The following is a 26141-nucleotide window of genomic DNA, read 5'->3' as shown; positions in this document are numbered from 1 at the left end:
ATAACCCAACAGAACCGGCAAAATTGATTAGGCCCGCACAACCACGCTCCTCAAGCCCTTCCAAGAAGCCTAGTCGGACACTATTTTCTGACCTTTTGGTCCAGGCTGCGAGACAGCCCGGAAAATTGGGGTCGCGCGCGCTGCTGCGCGTGATGGCGCTTTTTTCATTTTTATATTTAACAAAAAACAAAATTTCAAAAATATATGTCGAATATGAAATTTTTCAAAAATGGGTGCCTGTCGCCCCCCTAATGGGCGACAGGGTGCCTGTCGCCTGTCGGACCTAAATGTAAAAAAAATTTACATTTAGGTCTTGGCGCCCAGGGCGCATTAAACAGTAAATTTGTAAAATTGATATAAAATTATAGAAAAATCAGAAAAATACAAACTCAACTGTTATGGATTCTATGAAACAATATCTACAACTTTTGTTACATAAAGTTTTTCATTTGATCAATGTATCTTGCTCTATTTTAAATACCAGTTTAACACACTTTTATTTAAATCTCAAAATCCATCCTTTGGATGCATGTCATTTTTGGCCAGAGTGTTATATATGGTGAGCATATGCTTTTACAAAATTGGTAGGCCCAGAAAACATTTCTAGTATGAGTTTTTAAATTAGATCTTGCAATATATCTAGTTTAAATGGGTTATTTATCCATGCTGCTATACTGAGTATTAAAAGCCATAACTTTTATAGTACCATTATTTTATTTCCTAAGAGATATAAAAAAAGTTTGGTAAATTTTAGATAAACACAACTAGACCAAATGAATTATTTTAGATTTTTTTAGGTACAAGAACTATTTTTCTTGATTTATATACATTGATCAAATGAAAACTTTATGTAACAAAAGTTGTAAATATTATTCCATAGAATCCAGAACAGTTGAGTATGTATTTTTTCGATTTTTCTATAATTTTATATCGATTTTACAAGTTCACTATTTAATGCGCCCTAGGCGCCAGGACCTAAATGTAATTTTTTTTACATTTAGGTCATGTCGCCCCCTAGATGGGCGACAGGAACCCATTTTTGAAAATTTCCCTATTCGACATATATTTTTGAAATTTTGTTTTTTAATATAAAAATAAAAAACCCGCGCGCGTGATGACGTCGCGAAAGTGCTTCCGGCAGCACGCATTCGATCCTGGGCCCATTTAGCAGATAGCAGGAGTATTAATGTAATTGGAAAAAGGTATCTGACGACCTGTCGCTCTCACGCGGAGGGCGTAACCTGCGGCGTTTTTTTATTTTTATATTTTTCAAAATCGTTTTTTATAGAAATATATTTTCGGTTTCACAATTTTAATTACATATACCTGCCGCCCATCTGCGGGGCGGCAGGCCCCCTGCTGCCCCCTGCCTGGCGGTAGGGGTACAAACCTGTAAATTGTGAAACCGAAAATATATTTCTGTAAAAAATGATTTTGAAAAATATAAAAGTGAAAAAAAAACGCGCGACCTGCGCGGTGCGGCCTGCTGCGGTCCCTCGTCGAATGAAATTGGGCTGCCGTGGTCCATCTCTTTTTCTCTTTAAAAAATATTTTATCTCACTTATATGAGCTCCGTTTTGAGAACCGATTGCACCACAGTGTTCTACTCGACGAGCCGAACAAAACTAGATCCCACTTACATATGTTTCAACGACATTTTGTAACAGTATCAAATTACTATATAATATAACATAAGTTGCACAATGTTGCATACATAGATTGTCACACTTATACTATACAAGTTGCCATAAAAAATATCATTTCATTTATACGAGTTTGTCATAAAAGCAGATTGTCCACCAACAACTCATGTGACAACTTATATGTAGGACATCCTTCTGTATTGTGTGGCAAATTATATGTTATATGTGTAGCAACTTATGTTTACGACCCCCTTCTGTGTTTGTGGTAACTTATGTGTTATATGTATGACAACTTATGTGTAAGACACCTCCTGTTTTCTGTCAACTTCTATATTACAAGTGTGGCAACTTAGTATAAGATTTTTTTGGCAACTCGTGTGCATGACACTTTTTCTGGTCTTTTGTGACAACTCCTGTGCATAACAAAGTATGATTTGATGGTAAATTTCTTTTTTCTTGACAACTTACACAAAAAAATACTATTTTTTGTTGCAACTCTTACTTTACAAGTGTAGCAAGTTATGTATAGAAATTTTGGCAACTTATGTAACAGTATATAGCAACTTGGAACAAGTGAAAAACGTCATCAAAATATATGCAAGTGGGATCTAGTTTTGTTCCCCTCATCACACAGAATGCAATGGTACAATCGGTTTCAAAAAACAGAGATCGTATGGTGAAGATAAATTATTTTTTTTTCTAAAAAAATACATGGACCCCACTTTTTTTGGACAACGCACCACCGCTGCTCTCCCGACAGCGACGGGTCGCGTGCTCCCACCCATGTGCCTCCTCTCAAGCCGCCACCACCTCTGTTCCTCACTGTCACGATCAGACCAGCAGGCAGATGAAACACGAGCTCTTTCCGTCCTCTGAAAATATTGAAGAACCAGCTAGCCTGGACCGGCCGCCCAGCTGCCGGGCGGCCTGAGGGGCCGGCCACCCCGCTGCCGGGCGGCCGGTCCTTCAGGGACCGGAACGCAATTTTTTTACGAAAATTTTTACAGATAAGCTCCTGTCACCCGGCAGCGGGGCGACCAGGTGCCGGCCGCCCGGTAGCTGGGCGGCCGGGGTATATTCTTATAAATTTCGAAAATAGAAATATATTTTTGTAAAAAATGAAAAAAAATAAAAATAAAAAAACCACAGAAAACTGCTCAGTGGTGGACGAACGATGAGAGCCCATGTGGCCATGCCTACTAAGGACTACATGAGGAGTTGCAAAAGGACTCATAGAATCAGGTTGGTACTCTTTGCAAATCGCCAATAGGTATTTGATTTGTTTGTATGAGCAGCTGGTAGGTAAGGCAGGGCACGTCAATTCAATAAAATTCTAAGAGCAGATACATTGCTACATGTCAGCGGTCTCGTAGGTCGTCTCATGCAATACTACATAGAATTTTTGGTGATATGAAGAGAGAGTAAGGTGAGAGAAAGAGGTGGTTGCCTCACGAAACAATCATATCATAGGCTAAAATTTAAGAGTATAAGACTACTTCCCACCATTGTATGAGTTTGCAACTCAAAATAATTACAAAAATTTAGAAATAAAAAACATGGTGTCAACCGAGAGCATATCCCTTACACTTTTTTCAAATAATTTCATATTATAACATTTTTATAAAATCACAAAAATAGTAGATGAACTAAAAATTCTGAACTAAGTATAGAATTAAAGATTCATAGTAAGCGCAAGCAAACAATGGAATTAATATTAGCAACTTGGTTTTTCATATAACTTAGAAATCAAATTAGCCAAAAAATACTACGTGTCAAATAGATATAAATAAATATCTAAGTTTCTAGTAACAAAAAAGGCCAACCAAACAAATATTATAAAAATCCTAAACAAATAACTCATATAAAATCTAATGCATAATTAACTAAATTTAGCAAATGATGACACATGTAGCAGTCCAAGGATTCATTTGAAAATATTGTACCAAAAGGGGCTTTTGAGTTTTTTGCTCACTACTCCCTCCTTCTATATAAGAAATGACCAAGGGGTCATGAGAAATCATTCACTCTAAACTCTCACTACTTCTCTCTAATTTCTGATTTCTGCTCTACATTTTATCACATCTTGCAGGAGTACAAAGTTGAACTACCACTTTACTTCTATATTTTTCTTTTTAGTATGTTCACAAAGAGGACATAGAATCATAGTAATGAATAGATAAATTTGAGAAGGAAAAAATAACCAATCTAACCATATTAGTTGTGTGGGTCAACATGCTATTTGTATATATTTACACTGAGTTTTTCATACTCGACGGTCAACTTATTACACCAGTGCCCTATAGAGTAGGCGTTTTGCGATTTCTATGTACTCGTGTTTTGTGTTAGATCTATGATTCGTCTACATCTGTTTTAATTTGTTTTAGAAAGTTTGGGTTTGTTCTCGTAAGGGTTTAACATCTTTTTGTATGTGATGCATTAAATATTTCTAGAGCAAGTTACAGAAAATGTCGTCTAGATTTGTGTGCCCCCTGTTCTGGCTTAACGCCCCAAAAAGGATGTCATGGAACTCGCCATGGTGGCCAAGAGTATCAAGGGCGTCCTTATAGCCACTCCCCAGGCTGCGGCTCGTTCTGGGCCAAGAATGGTGTGGTGGAACTCACCCCGGCAGCCAAGAGCATCAAGGGTGTGCTTGAAGCCGCCATAGTGGATCCATTGCCAGTACTGCCCCTCGCCGCCGCCGACCCAGTCCCTGTCGCCACTCCCGGAGGCATGGGCGCTGCGCCAGCGGTCGCGCCGGCCCATCCAGGCGGTAATTACCCTGTGCTGCCTGCAGGGGAGAACTAGATGGGTTTGTGCAGCTTCTGGCTGTTGGGAGAGACTTCTGCCAACACGCTACTATGCACGGTTATCCTAAATCGATTTGATGCTTTTTCAGTTTAGTAGTGTTCACCAAGAGGTTTACATGTAGTACCAGTTTGATGTGTGTTGGATCTGCACATGTGAACATTTTTAGTTTGGGTGATGATTTGGTTAGTTGATACCATGGTAGGAATAGCTAGTTATTAGTGTGTGTGCACATGAGAACTTTTTTAAGTTTTGTGATGATCTGTGGCTAGTATGTCGGAAGAGTTGATGTATGATAGTCATGCATGTCTGTTTATCTAAATCTCTTTTGGAATTCTTCTGTATTGATTAGAAGGGATAACAGCAACTCTGTTGGGATTCATATTGATCATTTCGTTGCGTTGGCGTCTCCCTCCGTAGGTGGCCCGAATGGAAGGAGCAAACACCGACTACATGAGCACTGCATGGCAGCAGCGGCATTTGCCAAGCCAAAGCCACAACTAGCTAGCTAGGCTAACCACTCGATGCACAACCCATCCCGCAATCTGCTTGTGCTGGATCTGAGCATGCAGTGCATCAACTCGCCAAGCGATCGGCAGGTGGCGTGGGTAGCGCTAGCTAGTGGGTTGGTCTGGTGGGATACCTTACAGCATGCAGCTCATGCTCAGGAGAAGCATGGTGGGCGGCGGCATGGACCAGGCCGAATGCCGGGTACCAACACCAGAGAACGTATATGGTGTTACCACCGGATTAGAGTGTTACCGTATTGCCAATTTTAATTACACTTAAATTTGTGTATCTAAAATTCTAACAAAAATATAAATGGATAGAGCACGCAAGCATCTATCATCATGCAAAGTTTGAAGTTGAACAAAAATTTGTACAAGAAGAAACAAAAAAGAGAAACTTATACTGAAATAGTTGCAGGTTCAAATGTTCATCTCAAACCCCTTAACCCACTACTATTCATAGGCTGATTTCTCTTTTTTCTCATTGTACAATCAGTTTCAAATCAAATTTTGCATGATGGTAGATGCTTACATACTCTATCCATTCATATTTTTATTAGAATTTTGGATGCGCAAATTTAAGTATAATTAAAGTTAATAACAGGGGAACACCTAACCCGCTCGTAATACCGGAGATGTTCTCACCAACACCAACATTGAAAGAAAGCGTGCCTCCATGGGCCAAACCGTACGAACGGGCTTTGCTGTATGTGCCTCCCAAGCAAAGAGTAGCGACGGGCCGAAGGACCAACTGTCGACAGAATAAGGTGGGCCGGCCCGATACGAATCGATTGGCTCTAGGAGCAAAAGCAGAGAGAGAGAGAGAGAGAGAGAGAGAGAGAGAGAGAGAGAGAGAGAGAGAGAGAGATCAGATCAACACCAGTCGCCGTTTCCTTCCCTTCCTACATGGCGCTGTTTCCTGCTTCTCTCCCCACGCTCCCCTTTGCTTGTGTCCAGACGCATCCCCCGCAGAGAACAACAAAGCCATCTCCTCGATTCGATTGAGTTCGCGTGAGCGCGCGCTTTAGAGCTTCCGTGTCTGTTGGGATCCGGGCCGATTGAAGTCGGACACACTCGGTAAGGTAAGCGCGTTGGTTTCTGATTTATCGATGCTTTCCTTCGGGCAACCGTGATTGTATGGATTCGGGAGCCGTCGCTGCATAGTTGGTTCGCCGTATAATGTAGCTGGGAATTTGGAATTTGTATACACACGGATTCACACTGTCAATTGCGCGATCGGGGTGGTTTCTGGAACTCCAGGGGCGCTGTGCCGAATTAGGTTTCAGCTCTGGATGCAACAGAACGCATTCGCCGCAGTTTGTTTGCTTAGGATGTTTTGGTTTATCTGGTTCGGGAGCTCTGATGCTGGTTAGGTGTTCCCCTCTGAATCACACTCTCATTTGATTCTGTCTCAGTGTCCAATAGCTTTCAATTTCCGGGGCCTATAGCAGCTATTCCTATGCTTGATCTGAAAGAGAATGATGCTAATGTTTTATTCGATCTAAGTCTCCAGTTTATATGCTCTTCTCACCCACTTTCTGTAATCTATGGTGCTGATTTGGCCCCTGGAGGGAATCATCCATGAGTCTACTGTTTACCTCTTTCCACCCATCAAAATTTTCTTATGTGTTTACCAAAAGCCTTACATGTTTGGTATGAACCCAGACTCGAAGATACATGTGGAAGGAGTGGCAGCCACAGATATAGTACTGCTGCAACAGGTCTGGGCATAAGAGATGGTAAGTTCACAGCTGTCACTTGCTAAATTAACATGATGGGCTCCAATTTTTTCAGAACCACAGGAACTATTTATTCAATGCCATTCCGAAGGTTGCTAATTACTCACTAACTACTCTTTAGTTTGTTCCCATGTTAGATAACAGGTCTGATCTTGAGAAGCCCTTTACAGATCCTGGGATGTGGCAATGCTCAATTTGCACTCATGAAAATGATACGGGTAATTTATCCTGTGAGCTATGCGGTGTACTTCGTGATCTGTCGCTGTATTTCAATAATACCAGTGAAGCTGAAGCTGGAGGTATATAATAATGTTTTACATTATGTTCTGCTACTGTGATGTAGTATAATTACTTCCTTCTAGCCTGTTAATTTAGTTACTTTCCCTCCTGAACTCTAGCTAAGCGCAGAAACAAATATTCTGGAGTATCTGTACTGGCAAGATCTCTTTTTACAACATCTAATACAAAGTCAAAGGCTATTATTTTCTCTGATGGCTCCCAAGAGAATACAAATGCAACAGAGAATAAGCAAGCTACCATGGATGCTCTGCATAAGACATACATGCCCAGCAAAAAGCGCCACAGTAACATAGGTACGCTACATTGCTACGGCTACACTCAGCAGTTCTACTTTGTGTAAGTTAGTTTTCTTAGTGAAATATGTAAACCAAATTCTTATTGCATATAAGAGTTGCGGATTGAGCTTATAAACTAGCAATAAATAAATTTGTGGATTGAGCTTAAAAACAACCCTTCCCCAGACCCCGCACAGTGCGGGAAGCCTACGGCACTGGGTACGCCCTTTTTTTGAGCTTATAAGAGTCCAGTATATCAGCATTGAAATGTGCTTTATCTAGGTCTATCTTGAGTTCCTGTCCCTTATAATTTGGACAAATCTATGTTGTATTGACTTGTTTGTTGTTCCTAAGGGGTCCAATACGTAGTAGTTCTATGGTGTGTGTTCATACAGTCTTTTTTTTTTCCTTACTGCCCACCACATATCTGTTTCATTTGCCAATTTGTTTTCAGAGTATATTACCTGGAACATGACTGCATTATGTTGATATTGACAGTGCCCTTCAAGTTTGATACGCCATCTCCTGATGACATGGTTACTACAGGCTTAAAATCATCAATAAATCTTAGAAAAGGTACTTGTTGCCCTGCTGTTCCCTCCATTTACAGGACTGACTACTGAAAATGCATGTACATTTAATCTAGTGCAGATCCCTTTCTTTTCATCTTTTATTTTGAAGTCATGTGGATTTCTCCTAGTTAATTTGGATTTGATTAGCTTATATGTAGCTGAAGAACGAGTATGGTCAGACAGAGGGCATATTGGTGTCAATATGATAGTGAACCATGAACTGGCCCGTGGCATAATATCTCTTGCCTCTTTGTTTTCTTGCTCCCTTGAGAAATTGCTATAAGCACTAACGTGTAATATGTTAGAGCTTCCAGGCTGTTTTTCTTTCTTTTTTGGTTAAAGTGAAGACTGTCTGAATCTTTTGTTATGTATATCGTTCTATTGTTGTATATTAATTTATACCAATTGATACAGAGGTTCAAATAAAAGATTCAGTTGATGCCACCGGAAAGAAGTTAATGGATAGTGGTATTCTTCAAACTGAAAAGGATACAAGTATGGATCCAAGTACATCAGCTGGGGTGGATAAACTTGGCGGAACTAGTAGCAGTGTTCTTTCCAGTAATCAACATGTAACTCCTATTTTGGACCATGAGCTACAGCATTTGAGTTTGGAGAGCAAGCCGAAGAGCAGTAAACCCAAGATTAAGAAACCAGCTTCTATTTCAGAGTACAAGCCAGAACCATGGATGCTCCAGAGTGACGATCAAGAAATACGTAGACAAATAAATCTTGCCGTTGTAAGCAACAATTGCATATTTTCTTTTCAATCGTTTACATACAGATATTTCATTTGTTCTGCTCTAAGCCTGTCAGAAAATGTTATGCTAGGTTGGTCATGTTGATTCTGGGAAATCAACTTTATGCGGTCGATTACTACATGCTCTGGGATTGATTTCAAAAAAGCAAATGCATAAATATGAGAAAGAAGCTAAAGAAAAGGTCAGTTCTGTTATTCGGGTTGCTAGCGCATCTCAGCCTGCAATAGCTGCTTATATTGTTAAAATGCTTCTTTATCAGGGGAAAGGATCATTTGCATATGCTTGGGCCATGGATGAGGGCCCTGATGAGAGGGAGCGTGGAATTACAATGACTGTGGCTGTGAAATACTTTGACACTGAAAAATACCATGTAGTTTTGCTCGACTCCCCTGGTCATAAAGATTTTGTTCCTAATATGATATCTGGTGCTACACAAGCTGATGCAGCTGTCCTAGTTGTTGATGCATCCATAGGCTCATTTGAAGCAGGCATGGGTGTTAATGGGATTGGTCAGACAAAGGAGCACTCACAACTTATTAGGAGCTTTGGTGTTGAGAACTTGATAGTTGCTGTTAATAAGATGGATATGGTGGAATATTCGAAAGACCGGTTTAATTTTGTTAAATCGCAACTTGGAATCTTTCTTCGATCATGTGGGTTCAAAGACTCTTCAATCACCTGGGTTCCTTTGAGTGCAATGGCGAACGAAAACTTAATGACCACTGCCTCAGATTCTCGTCTTTTGTCATGGTAAGACATTTCTACTGGTGGGCCTATTTACGCTTCACTTGTTTTCGTGGACTTTTTAGTTGATTATCATTTTATTTGATGCTCAATGTCAGGTACAATGGAAATTGTCTGCTAAAATCCATTGACTCATTGCCTCCTCCTCAACGTGATGTTTCAAGGCCACTACGCCTTCCAATCTGTGATGTTATTGCATCTATCACACTGGGACAGATGGCATTTTGTGGTAAAGTTGAGGCTGGGGGAATCCGAACTGGTTCTAAGGTACCATTCTGATGTTATTCGTGGCAAAGTATGAGCTTTGATTTGTAAATTGTAATGCTTGCTATCACTTGCTGTGCAAAAGATTTCCCTATGATTGTACATCACATTATAGTTATCCACTTCATTCCGTTCCTGTCATGTCTGATAATTACCTGTTAAACAGATATGGTATCTGCATTTCGCTTGCTTTATTTACAACCTGCTTAAGTTGTTATCTTTTATCTTCAATATTCTGTTGCCAGGTTCTTGTCATGCCATCCGGAGACTTGGCTACAGTTAAAACCATCGAGCGGGATTCCTCTAGTTGCAACTTGGCAAGAGCCGGGGACAACATTGCTGTTGGTCTGCAAGGGATGGACCCTAGTCACCTAGTGTCAGGTGGAGTTATATGCCATCCAGATTTCCCCGTGCACGTTGCTTCTCGCTTGGAGCTGAAAATTTTGGTTCTAGAAATCACCACACCAATACTGGTTGGCCTGCAGGTTAGTGGAGCAGCACCACGGAGTGGATAACAAACATCAAGTTTACCTTTAATAATGATCATCTGACATATGGTTTCGATCAAAATTATTCCAGTTTGAACTGCACATACATCATGCGAGGGTGTCTGCAAGCTTGGTTAAAATACTGTCGTTGTTGGACCAGAAGACCGGCAAGGCCTCAAAGAAAATGCCACGCTTGCTCACCACGAGGCAGGCTGCTGTAGTTGAAGTAAGCTTGCGTCGCATGTAGTCAAAACATTGTTGCTACAGTTGAAGTAAGAGATTTTATTACTGTTTTTTTTTGTAATTTTGATGTTTGTGTTTCAGGTAAAGCTGGACAAGGAAGTCTGCGTGGAAGAGTTCTCAGCTCTGAAGGCCCTTGGTCGAGTGTTCCTGCGGTCTCGCGGCAACACCGTTGCAGTGGGCATTGTGACCCGAATTCTGGACGAGGCTTAAGAGACCCCTCGACTGATATCCAGACATCTCACGTACACGGTGTGTGTATAATTATGTTGCCAGTTGCAGTCAATAGCTTAGTTCTGTATTCTGTAGCTTGGCAAAGTTAGGATGTGGTGGTCGTGTAGCAGCTTAGCTACACGCGGCTGTACTGGCCGTAACCGATGGCAGTAGCTTGAGATTTCAGAAGATTCATGAGTTGAGAGTCTTGAGTTGTCTAGGATGACCCCGGGGGGCAATGGCGGTCAGCCTGCCCGTTTTTGCAGTTGTTTACATGCCCAGTCAACTTGTGTAGCGCCGCACCCCAACGGCAATCTAGTTTTGTGTATCGAATCGAAGTTCCCGTGCTGCCGTGCCCTGGCCGTATGGATTGGCGGCCATGTGCGAGGTTTGGCGACAAGTTGGCACCCAATGCGGGCGCCTGGCTGCCTCCTCGTACGCGGGCGCGGCTGCTCCCGCTGCGCGCTGCCCACAAATCGTTGCCCGGCGCGCCTAGAATTTATGAACGTCACGCGCGGGGTCAACAAGTAGGTGCCGGTGAGGCGCCCTCGCAGCACCCCCCGGGCCGGGACCGAGAGGGGACCGTTGCCTTTCGGCGCCCCTGCCTGCCCTCCGAGCCCGGTGCGCCAATTCAATTTCAGGCAGCCGCCGGCTCTGCCCGTACGTGCAGTGCATCCATCCACCGATCATCCACAGTGTCCACACCGAAAGCAGGAAGGAAGCTGCTGCTAGCGCTGGTAGGTGGGCCTCGCCGGCCCGGCCGGTCAAAGGCGACGGGAACAGGAGGAGGATCCTCGTCGCGACCGCACCGGGCGGCCGGTGGCGCGTCGGCGTCACGGAATCCGATGCGCCGTGAGAGCAGAGCACCCCGTGCAGGTGCCCGGTGGACGCGTCGCCGTCGCTCCGGCCTCCTCCTCCTCCGGCTGCTTGCTTCTTTTCTGGCCGGTCGTTCGCTGGTTGCAATCCGCGGCGTCGCTACTAGTACTGCTCTGCTCCTCGTTTTCAAAGGACGCCGCACCGACACACGACACGCGCGTGCTCGTTCGTCTATGCTGTTGCTGGCAGCAGCAGCAGCCAGTATTGTAGGACTCTGCAGAGAGTACGGTCACATTGTGTCCTGAACTTTCTGATAGCATGCATGTGTGCAGTGGCCAGGTGCATGACTTGTGATTTCTGCCGGATTAGCCTTGGCCTGGCCAGCGGCAGCGATTTTGTGTTTGGGTGGGAGTGGGAGCTCCGTCACCGTCACATGGGAGATTGGGAGCGGAGCTGAGAGCGCGCACACAATCATCGGCATCGGCATCGGCATCGGCATCGGCATGTGGCGGCTGCTGCGTGCATTATGCAGCCAGCAACTCCCATCTGTTAAAGGATGGAATTGGATGATGGCACTTGGCACGCACGCATCATTGGTCCCGGATGGGCGGCCCCTGCAATGCATTCCCTCCCTCCCTCTCCGTTGAGACTTGAGACGACGACGCCTCATCCTCTGCTGGTATTCCATTTTACTTGCAACAACTGCCTGCTGCCGCTGGTACTTGTGTTAGCTACTACTTGATGCTCATATTCTCAGCTTTCTGATGTCCATTTGTGTGCTTATTACTACTTGATGCTCATGTTCTCAACTTTTTCATGTCCGTGTACTCCCAACGCCCGGTTGCCTTTCCCTTTCGATCTCGCTCCAGACTATGCATAGATCAGCTCGCTGATGCTGCAGCTCCGGCGGCAGGATACCTGCGCGTCCCCTGAGGTCGTTGTACTTGCCGGTCGCTTTTCTGCGTCAGGCCGTTAGGGTCAGGGCTGCTGCTGTTTTTCTTTCCCTGGAGCTGGAGCTGGAGGCGAAGCGATGCAGCCGGAGAGAGAGAGAGAGAGAGAGAGAGCAGATCGACGATGCAGCCGGCGTTACGTAGTCGTGTATGTTGGACGGAGACGCTTTGTCCCCAGTAGCGGGCCAGGGCCCGGCGACCCCGGGCCATGCCTACTTTGTTTCCATTAGATCCATATAATAGCAGCCTATACACTATAAATGTTAGATATAATTTATAGCTTACACTACTAAATCTAAATGGCCCAGGATCCTAAATTTTTTTGGGTCCGCCATTGTTTGTCCTGTACTGTTACGTCAGCAGCTAGCTCCGAGCAGACAGTCGGTGACAGCGTCTAGCCCACCAGACATCACCATCGAGCATTGAAGCTCACATAGTATGACACATCAAATTAAGTTAGAACCGGGCGCCTGCCTATACCAGCACGTTGCTCGAGTTGTTTTTTTTTTAAAAAAAGTGGAGTTGATTTTAAGCTTTCAAAAAAGAAAAGAAAAGTTGAGTTGATTTTTATTAGCAAGATGAAAAGCGAGGCCATGCTCATCTGTCGGCCTGATTGGTTTTAACGCAAAAGGAAATGCGCGAATGCTATTACTAGCAGTCGTCCGGGACGGCGCCATGCTGGCAGCAGCTGCTACCAGCAAGGTGAATGAATGGGTCATGGGTGGCAATAAGTAAACCATCAGATTCAGAAGCTGACAATTTGCGATCTCGGGTGTCGCAGGTGACAGGACATACCACAACTGTGTGCATCAAATCAATGCAGCCGAGGTAAACAAGTACGGGACTTCCGAGATTCCACCTGCAGCGTGCGTGTACCTCCTTGCGGCTAAGCAGTGTGGGCATGGCTCATGGCAGCATGTGTGGATTCTCATTTGTAAGACTGACCACAGCGGAGGGAGCAAGAACAAATTTACTCCTTCTTTGTTTTCCACGTCCTCTCTGTCTACAGTGCCAAACAGTACATCTACAGTGTCAAACAGTGTATTTGCTTCTTCATTTGCTCCCTCCACTGTGGACGGTAAGGGACAGAGAAGCACGACAGGGGGGCGCCCGCGACCACATCGAAACGGAAGGTCGTCGCTGCTTGGATTGGATTGGATGGGAGTTGGACCCGGCCGACCGCCGCGCCGCCTGGACATGGAGGTGGGAGTGGCAACCAACACAAGGATGTAGGCAGGCTGGCCTCAATTGCCTTGCCCGCCGGATGGATGGACCCATCTCAACGCACCATCGCTCTCTCTCCTCCTTGCTCCTATGCATACAATACTCCTGCAACAGTAGTAGTGGTCCGACCATGATCCGTGTACACGCATCGTGCGTCCTCTACGGTCTTCTCTTCCACACGGCTACCCAGTTCGCATCTCCTTCGTCGCTCGTTTCCCCCCTCATTTTTTTAATTAAAAGACAGCAAGGAATGCGCCTAGCTGCTAAGCCATGCATTATTATTTTTTTAGAGTAAGAGGCGGCAAGCCATGCATTATTCTGGCAGCATATTCTTCTACCGTAGTCTCTGCCACGTTTTGCTGGCTTGAAGGGTATTATGGAAATTGGCTACATTTAATATATTATATATATATATATATATATATATATATATATATATATATATATATATATATATATATATATATATATATATATAAACCTGAAACTAGTGTGTTATGATGAGAGGGGATCTGTTGGGTCTTTGTATCTTCTTTTCATCCACAGCTACTTTTCTTCTATCTTTTTTATTTTTACATTCTTCAGCGATGTTTTTTTGCCGCTCCTGCTCCACTACCTTCTCAACGGATTTCGATACGAATCAGCATCGTTTTCGACCTGAGCGAATAAAAAGGAGAGGAGACGGGCCAACAGACAGTTTTATCGGATCTTTCATCCGGAGCCCCACGAATGCGATCCCATTTTCCTCGACAAGCCAACTGAACCACTGCTAATCATGAGGTCACCAAGCTGGTGGCCATATTTAATAATTAGCTATCACAGCTTCGGCTAATCTGAAACATCTCTCTACTCCTTTTTTTTTAAAAAAAACTGTCTCTACACGGTCGGCGTACTTGGAAATTAATTACAACCATGATTAAGGCCCTGTTTAGATCACACCTATAAACCAAAAAAACGTCACATCGAATGTTTCGACACATGCATGGAGTACTAAATGAAGTCTATTTACAATTTTTTTTGCATGGATGGGCTGTAAATCGCGAGACGAATCTAATGAGCCTACTTAATCCATAATTTGCAACAGTGATGCTACAGTAACCATCCGCTAGTTATTAATTAATCATGAATTAATTAGCATCATTAGATTCGTCTCGCGATTTACAATCCATCAGTACAAAAAGTTTTATAAATAGATTTCATTTAATACTTTAAATTAATAAGATTTCAACGCAAAAAATTTTACGCGTAGAATTAAACAGGGCCTAACTTCGAGATGAGGTGCACGCAAGTATATATGTGCATTCTCCTCCACTTCACTCAACGGATCGGGAGAATCCTCTCTTTACGCATCAACCTACACTTGGAGAGCACAACAAAAACGATGACATGTGCTGGAGGCTTTGACAACAATTCAACAAACTAGCCATGGCACCCGTGAACATAAAGGAAGCATTTGTGAATCCCTGCACAGGACACTGCGTTCAACCGAGTGCAGGACATTTGTCCTTATCTGGTTAGACATTTGCCTAATTGTTGCTGATGGTGGTGTATAGTCTTAGCGCGCAACTAATAACCCGAGAAACAAGTTATCGTTGCGTGTTTACCACATTGATGCGTTAGGTGGTTCCATAGTTTGGAGTTTCCATAGTTTGCATACAAAGACACTAGCAACAATTTCAGGTTAGCGAAATGGCTAGGCTGCCCTCTCATGAGGAGAGCAGAGCAGAGCGAGCTGGAAAGGATCCACCTCCACCTCCATACCCCCACTGCCCAACGCCTCAGCTCCATTTTTAATCGGCGAGCCCTCCAACCCCGAGCTTTTGTTAATTCGAAAATTTTCGAACCAAACCACCTCTCTCTCTCTCTCTCTCTCTCGTCTTCCTCCTCCTGCGCCTGCCTCCCTTCCCCACCCCACCGCACAGCGCCCGGCCCGGCCCCAACCAGACAGCTCCGTTTCCCCTCCCCGTCCTCCCTCTCCCTCCACCTCGACCGCGCACCAAACCCAAAAGCGCACCCACATTCCCTCCACCCCCCGCTCTCGCGCCCCTCCCCTCCGCGTCACCCGGAGCGCCGGCTACGGCCGTGGTGGCGGCGCCCTCCCCACCCCCCGGGCAGTGGCGGCGGCGGCGGCGGAAGGGTCTGTCCCTGGAACAGGGAGGGCTCTGGCGGGAGTGTGTACGGCCGCTTCGTGCTAGGGGCAGGCGCTGCGCGAGATCCGGGCCGGAAGGCGCGGGGGGTCTCGGGGTGGCGCCGTGCCGTCGGCGTGATCTGAAATGAGATTGGGCCCGGCGGCGCGGTATTCGCAGCGGAGGTGCCGGCCATGACCACCAACACCAAGCGCGCCTACAAGCTCCGTATCCTTGTCAATTTCGCTAACTTTTTTGAATTTCAATTCGGGGTGGCGCATAGTTGCTTTCCGAGTGACCGATCCATCGCTGCTGCCGCTGTCGTTCAACCAGCTGGGCGATTTGATTTACCAAATTTCAGGGGGAGCTTCTGAGTCTCAGTTTTCTGCTTCTATTCCCCCCCTCCGCCCCCAGTTAAGATGGACATGGATTTGGTGGTTGTGAGATTGGGTGGGTCACACTTTTAGCTGCTGGCGACTCTCGAGAAGCCACTACTGATTTATTGTTGACTATTATTTGAGAAGTGCAATTGCGGGCATCCTGTGTTTGTGAAATGTCTCAAGTGGTACATTGACATAACATCTGTTTTTGGGGTGATTGGGTTGCTAAAGTTGCGACATTGGAATGCCTTGACTTGCATTTGGTGCAGAGGAGTTTGTGGCGCACTCGTCCAATGTTAACTGCCTCAAGATTGGGAGGAAGACCTCACGGGTTCTTCTCACAGGAGGAGAGGATCATAAGGTCAATCTTTGGGCTATTGGGAAGCCCAATTCAATATTGGTAAGACTGATTTGTCTAGTGCTGTTCCGGACTGAATGTGAATGTGGTTCTACAGCTCAGTAGGAAAGCAAAACCCTAACTCACTCAGCAAAACTCTTGCTGATCCTTGAAGTGGTTACAAGATAAAAATTTCACCATTCCAACTGCTGCTAGCTTATCTAACATAGTTCTCTTTGTGCTGGTATTCAATTAATACAAAGATAGCTAACAACCTACTGCACAATAATGTGTTTGAGCATTGTGGGTTTTGTTAACATAGTTGGGATGCAAATGCAATACTTTATTTTATCCACACTTTTAACTTTTTGGTGGCTGTGCAGAGTTTATCTGGGCATACAAGTGCTGTGGAGTCGGTTGGTTTTGATTCCACAGAAGTTTTTGTGGCTGCAGGAGCAGCTAGTGGAACAATAAAATTATGGGATTTGCAGGAGGCAAAGAGTATGTTTTAATATGTATATTTAACTTACTAATATAAATATTGATGAATCTTTCAGTAATTATTATCTCTTGGTTCATTTCTTGTGCAGTTGTCCGCACTCTTACCGGACATAGGTCAAACTGTATGTCAGTTGATTTCCATCCCTTTGGGGAATTCTTTGCCTCTGGGTCATTGGACACTAATCTGAAGATATGGGATATAAGAAGGAAGAATTGCATCCATACTTACAAAGGTCACACACGAGGGGTGAATGCTATTAGATTCACACCTGATGGCCGGTGGGTTGTATCTGGTGGTGAAGATAATACAGTGAAGGTAAGAATTTGCCAGTAAGCTTGCGCTATGTGTTTCAATTGCTAGTTCTTGTGCTGTCATTCCATTTTTCTTTTGTCTTAATCCTTCCAATGGCAAATCCTTATCTCTGTGGAACTTATAATAAGTTTTGCCTTGGCAGCTCTGGGATCTGACAGCTGGAAAGTTATTACATGAATTCAAGTGCCATGAGGGTCAGATTCAGTGCATAGATTTCCATCCCCATGAGTTCCTTCTGGCAACAGGTTAGGTTAAGGTTTTACAATGCTGACCTATCTCTTAATTGTTAATGTTCCTTTGGCCCTTTTTATTGTACTATGCACTATGTACTTGTTTATGGTTAACTCTTCGACTTCTGTCTTGGCCTTTGGTTGAGGAAAAGACTTGTTTGTTTATAGAGTTGCTAAATTAATTTACGCAGATACATGCTTTTTAAAAGCAAGGTTTGACATTTGTCCGTGAAGTGGAGAAATTGTGTAAGAATGACATCCTAACTGAAACAAGAACCCTGGCAAAGTGTAAATAACCGTTCCTTTGACGCTATAACCAGTAAAGTGTAATGCACCATATTATAGTTGTCTATGTGCTGTACCTGTACATGTGCTGATTGTAAATAACTGTTCCATTGTTTGCCAAAATTTCCAAATAGTCATGTCCTGGCGTAATTTAGCTTGTTGTATGTAAACCAGTAATTCATGTACTGTCTTAATTTTATTGTGGGATGTCATGCTTATTTCCATTTATAAGCTCCTCACTGTTCATCGCTGACATTTGTGAGATGCATCTCAAACTGTGTATTTATCGGCATTGATTAATAAATTCCATTTTTGCTCCTGCGGAGATGCATATGTTTCCGTGGGAACTCAAAAGAGTAATCTTTTTTAAACTAAATCTCTCTTACATATAAAACCTGTTGCTTCACTCAGGTTCAGCTGATAAAACTGTCAAGTTCTGGGATTTGGAGACCTTTGAGTTGATTGGATCTACTGGACCTGAGGTATATTATTATAAGCATTCATTGTTCTTTCCATTGTTTTTTGCCTTTGTAACATGAGATATTTTGGCATCATGTCCTTAATGAGTTACTTAGGTGTTGGTGACCTTTCTCTGTTCCACAAAAAAAATGATCAGAAAGAAACTAATATCACCTGTTGATGCTACTTTATACCACAAAGAACCATATACGAATATTTTACAGCAAAATCCAGTTAAGTTGTATACTTATTTAATTCATTTGAATTACTGTTTCATATCTCCGTCAAAACTATCAGACAACAGGTGTTCGATCCATGACATTCAATCCTGACGGAAGATCTCTGTTATGTGGGTTGCACGAAAGCTTAAAGGTAGTGCTATTACCTTTTCAAGTGATCATGCCATGACAGCTTCTTGCACCCCTTCACTTCCAGAAATAATCTTTTCTCAATTGAGCAGGTTTTCTCTTGGGAGCCAATAAGATGCCATGATACTGTGGATGTGGGATGGTCTAGACTTGCCGATTTGAATGTTCATGAGGGAAAACTTCTTGGTTGTTCTTTCAATCAAAGTTGTGTTGGAATATGGGTTGTTGATCTGACGGTATGTTTGCCCTAGCAGCAATTTTAACACTCATCTGTTACAGTCAATTGAAGTCTTCCTTTTTTGTTTTTTCTTGAGCGCACTAACAAAGCAATCAATTTGCAGCGTCTTGAGCCATATGCAACTGGTACATCAACAAAAGTAAATGGGCATTCTGAATTGAAGACTGTGTTAAGCGGCACTATGCCTCTACAAAATGACAGTGGTTCGAGGGCTAACATTGGGCGATCATCTGTTTTGCAAAATTCAGAGAATAACTTAAAAGCTTCTTCAGGAAGACTGTCGGTTTCTCAGAACACAGATTCTGCACTGAAAGAGACTAAATCAACAGCCTGTATGTTCCTGCTCATCTTGATATACACATTTTTACATTTAATGGTTAAGTATTTCATATGCCTTATCTGTATTTTACTGTTCTTACCATACTGAAGCAAGCGGATTGGTCCCAAGCACACCACAAAGGGCTGGAGTTGGCTCCAATAATAGATCTTTTGGAAATTCAGCTTTTGCATCTGGTGGTACCACCTTGAAGAGAAGTTCATTGAGGAGTCACAATGCCTCTAGTGTTAGCAATTTCAGTAAAGCTGATATAGTGCCTGTGATTGTTCCAAGAACTAGCTCAGGAGGCGAGCTGACCACTGATTCTAGAAGTGATGCTGCTGATGTGGCACCTGTTCTTTCTAAGGCAACCAGAAGGGCTGATCCTGCTACTGAGTCTAGAAAAGAAAGTACTGATGTGGAACCTATTATTCCTAGAGCAAGCCCAAGAATGGAAATATCCTCTGATTCAGCACCTGTTATTATTTCCAAGTCAGGCAGAAGGCTGGAGTCTGGCGCTGATTCAAAAAAGGAAAGCCCCGATGCAGCACCTGTTGTTCCTAGGTCAAATACAAAAATGGAAATGGCCTTTGAGTCTGCACCTATTCTTTCAAAGGCAAACAGAAAGGTAGATTCCGGTACCGATTCAAAGAAAGAAAGTGCTGATGCGACACCTGTCATCGCCCCCAGAACAAGTTCAAGAACAGAAATGTCCTCTGATTCTAGGAGAGAACCTTCTGCTGGAAGAGTATCGCCATTCAGAATCCAGTCAAGATATGCTGAGCTACGCAAGTTAACACATGCGAAAGTTGATAGCGGAATTAAAAATACTGAAACAGATGACTTCAATTGCCAAATATTTCTTCCCCGGAGAAATGGAGTTTTTCAAACAATAAGTTCTGAAGAAACTCGTGAAGATATGAAGCATGGTGCTGTTGACAGGATGCCATTTTCAAATTCAGCAGAACCGAGTTCAAGTGTGCGCAGTGAGAATTGTATGATATATACCCACTTATCTGTTTTATGTGCCACTACATTTTGATTCGGACGCTCTTTCACAATTGTTAGTGGTGCTTGATTTCCTTCACCCTGCGCTTAATGGACTAACAAGTTGAAATACCTCTATTGCTTGCTATGTATGTTGTGTTCCATGCACATGCACATTTTTGCATGTATATGTCCCCACATGTATGTAATTAGCTGATTGCGAATTTTGTTGTTGTGCATTCATTTGCACATACTAGTAAAATATGCATATAGCAGTGTTGTGCAGTAAGGTGCTCACCCTCATAAAAAGGTTTATATTCTTCGGAATTGTGGGTTTCAATCCAAAGGATTTAGTCATGTTTCCATTTTTTACATTGAATCAAATATTAATGAGCAAACGATTTCCTTCTTAAAGAATTGACATGCTTATTTCTTCAGGGTGCTGGGTAATTTGTAGAGCCATAGTTGTTCCGCATGTCTTGTAGTTTTCATCTGGATTTAATTAAGTAATATCCTGTTTTCTCAGTATTAATGGATGAAGCATGGGTTTTCAGAACTTACATTCTGAATTGTATGGAAAACACATCGTCTCTTCTCTTGGTTAACTATTAGCTATATGTGCTTTGACCAAAAAAACGTTTTGGGTAATCGTGCCATTTGATTCTGTTTTCAGATGTTTCTAGAATGCGGAAACCAAGAGATAACTGCTATGTTGAAGTTTCAAGAGCAGGTATAGTTATGCTATTTTTTTTAATGGAAGATGCTACTATCTTCTTTTTTTTTTTGCGGGTAAGATGCTACTATCTTTGTGCTTCCGATAATATGTTCTGTGGATCCTAATAATTTATCATGCAGGTAGAGCAAGATCAAGTGTCTCTAATTGGGAAGGGAGGGATCAATCCCCTAGTCATGAAGAACCAACAACAAGCAGTTCTTCGCTGGCTCCTACAGGCCGTTCATATTCATCTGTATGTCTGAGACGAACATTTATTCATTCCATACCTTTTATTTTCTATTTTTTCCCTGAAGCTTGTAAAATGTCGTTGCAATGTTCATCTTGCATCCATTTTCCCTCTTTTCTCCAGCAATTAGAACATACTGTGCTTTATTCACCTTTTCCCTTTTATTCATGTTTCTTGGTGGTTGCTACTGCCCCATTCATTCATTTGATAGATCATGGACCAAAGATAGTGTATGACTTAGCCATTGCATCAATCATACCTTGCCCCAGTCTCAGCCTAGACCTACTATATTTCCCATTTGAAACATGGTAAAATTTAACCAATTCCTGTGAAATCATTGCAGCCCTCATGCTTGCTTAGCTTGTGCTTACTCTATTGAAAAGTTTCAGATCTTAAACTTTGTTTGGCATCTCAGTTTATACCTTGAACTAGAAAGTATTGTATCTCTCCAGCATGTTTGGTCGTCTTTTTTTTCTTATGCTGAGATTTACGAGACATTTGTCTTCTGCAGAGAGGAAGCAGTCAAGCTTCTGAAACTCCAACCATTGCTAGTGATGAGGATGTTCTATCCCTTCTAATGGAGCAACATGAGCTATTTCTGAGCTCAACACGGCCTCGCCTGACAAAATTGCAGGTCAGTGCAGTGCTTGACCAGTTAGTCTTATTTGTTGTGTAATATGTCAGTGCTGGTGAAGAAAAGCAATTTTATGATTTAACTTTTAATCCTACCAATTAATTAGATAGTGTAACTTCCCCACGGTATTGATGAATTGTATTTCAGTGTTCAAGATTATATTAGGGCCTATTTGATAATTTATCCAGAAATGTGTTGGTATGTGACTTGCCAAGTGTGGTGCAATCACATACTATTATAAATCACTGTTTTGCTCAGTGGTGTAAAGAACCCATTTGAATTGATGCTAGGCTTTTAAAGTGTAACTTCTCAAATGCTTCTTTTTTTGTTGACATGCAGATTATTCATCAAATGTGGGTAAGAAACGACATCAGAGGTGTTCTCTCTGCGATGGAGAAGATGTGTGATCATGCTGTCAGTACTTTGGCTACTATTTCTTATGCCTGCAATAATCACCATGTTACTGATTATATGGTTTTTCTTAATTGCAGGTCTCTGCCGATATGGCAAGTGTTCTGATGGAGAAAAGTGAAACAATCACACTAGATTTATGTACCTCTATCCTGCCTGTTGTCACTGACCTTCTGGAGAGTAAAACTGACAGGTACTTTTGCTATGACTTTTGTGAGCGATTTTGATGTTTTTTCAGGGATTATATAAATCGATCATGGCTGGACCAAATTTTTACTGATCCATGTACATTGAGTGCCATCCGAGTGACTTGAATCAAATATATGCAGACATTTAGGTGTTTCATTGGAATTGTTGGTGAAGCTTGTCAGGACCTTTGGTCCAATGATACATTCGACAGTATCAGCAGGTCCTTTTTCTGTTGGTGTAGATCTTGAGGCAGAGCAAAGGTATTGTTTCAGATAGTTTCTTCTATTAAAGGCCATTACTAGAGTACATGATGTGATTTACTTGTTTTCACTGTAGGCGGGAGCGCTGCAACTTATGCTTCATTGAATTGGAGAAAGTAAAAAATAAGCTTCCTTTTCTTACAAGGTATTGGACAATCTAAATATTAATACCTTAAGGGAATTTATAATTTTGACCTGTAATGGCCATGAAGAGGTAGCTTTGGATAGGAGCGCTTGGAGACTAGCTATCAGCGTGCCTGAACCGTGACCTTTGTGTCTTTTGGGTTTCATCTCTAGCCTACCCCAACTCGCTTGGGACAAAAGGCTATGTTGTTGTTGTTGTAATGGCCATGCAACTAGATAGCAATGGCCTGCATTTACTTCTTGGGTCGTCAAGTCAAAGAGCACCATCGTTTCATTATTGACACAAAAATTGGGAAGAAGCTTCATTGCTATAATTAAACTGCTATAAACCTTTAGGAAAATGTTATAGCCTACTTGATTCAGTTGAGCAGATTGTCTTAAGTCTTAACTAAATGTGTAGCTTTCAGTCATATAGTCAGCGCATCAAGCTCTTTACAATTTGCATTCCATAATATCCACATCATCCATGTCCTGATCTTTTCTGTTAAACTTCAACAGAAGAAAAGGGGCAGTTGCAAATGCGGCACAGGAGCTCACTCTTGTCTTCCAGGAAGTTATGAGTTGACAATTAGATGGGAAATGCTTCCCCCTGATGGCACGTTGATATCAGCAGCTGCTGAGCGCTAGCTGTTCAATCTTGGGCTGCCATCAATCTCCAAGGCCACACCAGCAGCAGAAATATTTTTGTTTCTGCTGTTCGTGCCATTTGTACACATGCTAACAGCGGGACTGACATCCATATCATTTGGGGAGAGAAGCAGCCATGGACAATGACTTCAGCCACAATATTATGTGGACGTGGTTTCATGGCTGCTGAAGATGGTGTGCTTTTCGAGCACTTCTAGTACTTTGCCGTCTATACCGTGTGGTGTGGTCGATTTAGTTACAAGATGGACGAGTGAAGCAAGCAAGGCATGTATATCATTTTTGAATGTTTGATATCTATTCTCTGGATGACTCTTTGTTCTACTTGAAGCGTGGAAATGATTTCACATTGTTGTTCAATGTAAGCTTGCGATGAACTTGTGCTCTTCTTGGTCCGGCAACAATCACTCTGTTTCTAGTGTTAGGCAAACTACGTGTCTGTCTTGCATGGTATAAAAGGTGATATCTGATTGATTTTGGATTACCTTTCTCTGGTTGCAAGCATCTCGAATGTTTGGTTTCAGATGAATGCCAAGTTGTATGCAACAAACAGGTCGAACTTCCATTCAGATTAAAATTGCCACCAAGATTATCCACTAATCTCGACACCAAGAACCTTCACACAAACTGTAACCCAAACAGATGATAGACACCAGAGAGGTACGCATGCAGGCAGCAAGTGCCCCTCCTTATTCCCCACTCCATCTACTACTTCAGAATTGGCACTCCCAGACCTAATCAAGAGTTCGACCTTATCGAGAGTTCAAGACTAAGACACACAACGCCACGCTCAAACTGAAGACTAAGATCTCGGCCATGGCTTCTAGTCCTAGCAGGTGGGGACACAGGACTTGGTGCACTTGGCGGCGCACTTGCTGTGCGCCGAGAGCGTGCAGCCCTTGCCGCAGAGCAGCTTCTTCTTGTGGCACTCCTCCTTGGTGAGGCAGCTCTTGCCCTGCTTCTCGCCCTCCTTGCTGTTCCCTTCCTCCTTGCCGTGCTCGCCGCTTCCCGACGAGCTCTGGTCGTCGCCCTGCGTGGCCACGCCGCCGCCCGGCTGCTGCTCAAGCGGCTGCGCCAGCGTGTTCTTCTTCTCCGCCCAGATGGCCGCCAGCGTCGCGCCCTCCGCGGCCAGCAGGCGCGTGGCCTCCTCGAGGTGCGCGTCGCTCGGGATGCTCCGCTCGTCCTGCTGGTGCGCCTCGAACGGTGAGGCCGCCGGCGAGGCCGAGGAGGCGCTGGCCGCCGCCACGGCGAGCGCGAGGAGTAGTACTGACGCCGAGAGGCAGCGTGAGCGAGGCATCGCTGCAGCTAGAGCTAGCTCTCGATCAATACAAATCTTCTTTCTAGTGTGGTTTTGGCTGCGAGATTCGGTTCGTGCGTATTTATAGTGGCTACGTTTATGATCTGGGCAGCAACCAGGGCATGCCTCAACTAATTATGCCCGTTGGGTAAGAGGCGCCAACTGCGTGCTCATGAAGTCGTCGTGATCGAGGGAGCATGGATAGATGACGTGGTTCAGAATTACAGCCTTCCTAATTTTTAGTAGCATAGGGATAATGAAGGGAATATAAAGCAAATAATCGGGGTCACAAGCGCCCGCGCGCGGCCTGCTTGCTGGTGGTGGGTGGTTTGCCAACCCACTAGTAGGTTGAATAATCTCAAAAAAAAAACTAGTAGGTTGAAGGCCTCTTTTTATTTTTTTCCTCTTGAAGGTTTCAATGAAACATTTTTTCCTATTTTGTTTCAACGAAACAATTTGTTATAGTAGAATATTTGTTTCTAACTGAACAATTTTTTTTCTAATGGAACTCTTTTTTTTCAAATGGAACAATTTAGTTCCAGTCATCGAGAAGAGCTGTGGGCTGGCTGTCCAAGAAAAATCACGGCCCGATTCCCTAGGCCCTTCTACGATGGGTCTGCTGAAACGCTTTCCGCTCGTTCCAGCTCGCGGCGACTTACTGCCTCACCTGCTCCGAGGACTCCAGTGAGGGGATTACGATCCCACTCGGGAGTGCTTCATGGTCCAGCTCGCGGACGGGCAAGAGGACAACGCTCCGGGTGATGACGGGAACGGCGGGGTAGACGCGCAGGCAAACCAACCGGTGGTGCCGGCTGCGGCCCCTTCTTCTTCGTCAAGCTCGGCGGCGCGGCAGGCACAGCTGGCGTAGCTCAAGGAGCTTCAAGCCAAGCTCGACGAGCAGCGTCGGCAGACTCAGGAGCTGCGCACCGCACTCGAGCAACAGCGCAACGCGCGTGGCGCACATGCCCAGGCGGTGGCACGCGTTGCCCGAGAGTGGATCCTAGTCGACGACAACATCGACAAACCTCCGGAACTAAAAACGGCCGGCGAAAAACTCGTCGCTGCGGCCTACCTAGTCCAAGCAATGCCCGAGTCGTCGACGACTTTGGGTTGCAACCTGCGCCGCGAGGCACAAGCGCTCATCGAGCAAGCTGCTGTGCAGCAGGCCAAGAGCTCTGCGTCTCGCATGCGCTCGATAGTCCCGAAGCAGCCCGGTGGGACTGCACGGTAGGACCACGAGGTTTCGGTGCACACTCCACCAGGAGGGAAGGGAAAGGCAGCCGCAGCGCATGATGCGAAGGCACCCTCGGTGCACGACCGTATCGGAAAGGCTCCCGCAAGGGAACGACTCCACGACACGCGCGGACATGCCAACGACGGCGACGGCCGCTACATCATCAACGGCAGGAAGTACACCCCTCGACGGGGTGGACGCTTCGACCCCGAGCACGACAGGGGCGAGTCACCGGAGCCTCCGGGCACCCGTGTGTTCAGCCGGGATATTCGAACCGCTCCT

At 44.1% G+C, this 26141-nt stretch overlaps 3 protein-coding genes across 9 annotated transcripts; 2 read left to right on the top strand and 1 right to left on the bottom strand.

Annotated features, from left to right (window-relative positions):
* The first annotated feature begins 5804 nt into the window (after positions 1-5804).
* On the top strand, positions 5805-10847 carry LOC120642120 (HBS1-like protein). Of its 7 annotated transcripts, none has more exons than XM_039918525.1 (12): positions 5805-6039; positions 6623-6696; positions 6818-6995; positions 7095-7289; positions 7770-7847; positions 8258-8583; positions 8675-8785; positions 8864-9354; positions 9447-9615; positions 9858-10097; positions 10192-10326; positions 10425-10847. In XM_039918525.1, exons 2-12 carry the CDS (start codon positions 6694-6696, stop codon positions 10551-10553), a joined length of 2055 nt encoding a protein of 684 aa, XP_039774459.1. In that variant the 5' UTR covers positions 5805-6039; positions 6623-6693; the 3' UTR covers positions 10554-10847. The 7 variants fall into 7 exon arrangements, with proteins under 7 accessions (XP_039774459.1, XP_039774464.1, XP_039774463.1 ...); XM_039918530.1 differs by having other exon boundaries at positions 5814-6034; positions 6841-6995; positions 10425-10834; XM_039918529.1 differs by having other exon boundaries at positions 5814-6034; positions 6834-6995; positions 10425-10834.
* A 4515-nt stretch (positions 10848-15362) lies between these two features.
* LOC120642118 (katanin p80 WD40 repeat-containing subunit B1 homolog KTN80.3-like) lies at positions 15363-23812 on the top strand. The gene is made up of 18 exons (XM_039918523.1): positions 15363-15897; positions 16319-16449; positions 16770-16887; positions 16977-17203; positions 17343-17445; positions 18127-18197; positions 18472-18546; positions 18635-18778; positions 18884-19112; positions 19210-20091; positions 20757-20813; positions 20939-21051; positions 21557-21679; positions 22019-22093; positions 22171-22283; positions 22420-22539; positions 22616-22684; positions 23182-23812. Exons 1-18 carry the CDS (start codon positions 15864-15866, stop codon positions 23246-23248), a joined length of 2751 nt encoding a protein of 916 aa, XP_039774457.1. The 5' UTR covers positions 15363-15863; the 3' UTR covers positions 23249-23812.
* Positions 23813-23869: 57 nt separating this feature from the next.
* LOC120642119 lies at positions 23870-24806 on the bottom strand. The gene has a single exon (XM_039918524.1). The coding sequence runs from the start codon at positions 24623-24625 to the stop codon at positions 24158-24160; it is 468 nt and encodes a 155-aa protein (XP_039774458.1). The 5' UTR covers positions 24626-24806; the 3' UTR covers positions 23870-24157.
* Between the last annotated feature and the right edge of the window lie 1335 nt (positions 24807-26141).

The sequence above is a fragment of the Panicum virgatum genome, chromosome 7K (genome assembly GCF_016808335.1).
Source record: "Panicum virgatum strain AP13 chromosome 7K, P.virgatum_v5, whole genome shotgun sequence".
Taxonomy (NCBI): domain Eukaryota; kingdom Viridiplantae; phylum Streptophyta; class Magnoliopsida; order Poales; family Poaceae; genus Panicum; species Panicum virgatum.
This window is presented reverse-complemented; position numbering and strand designations above follow the sequence as displayed.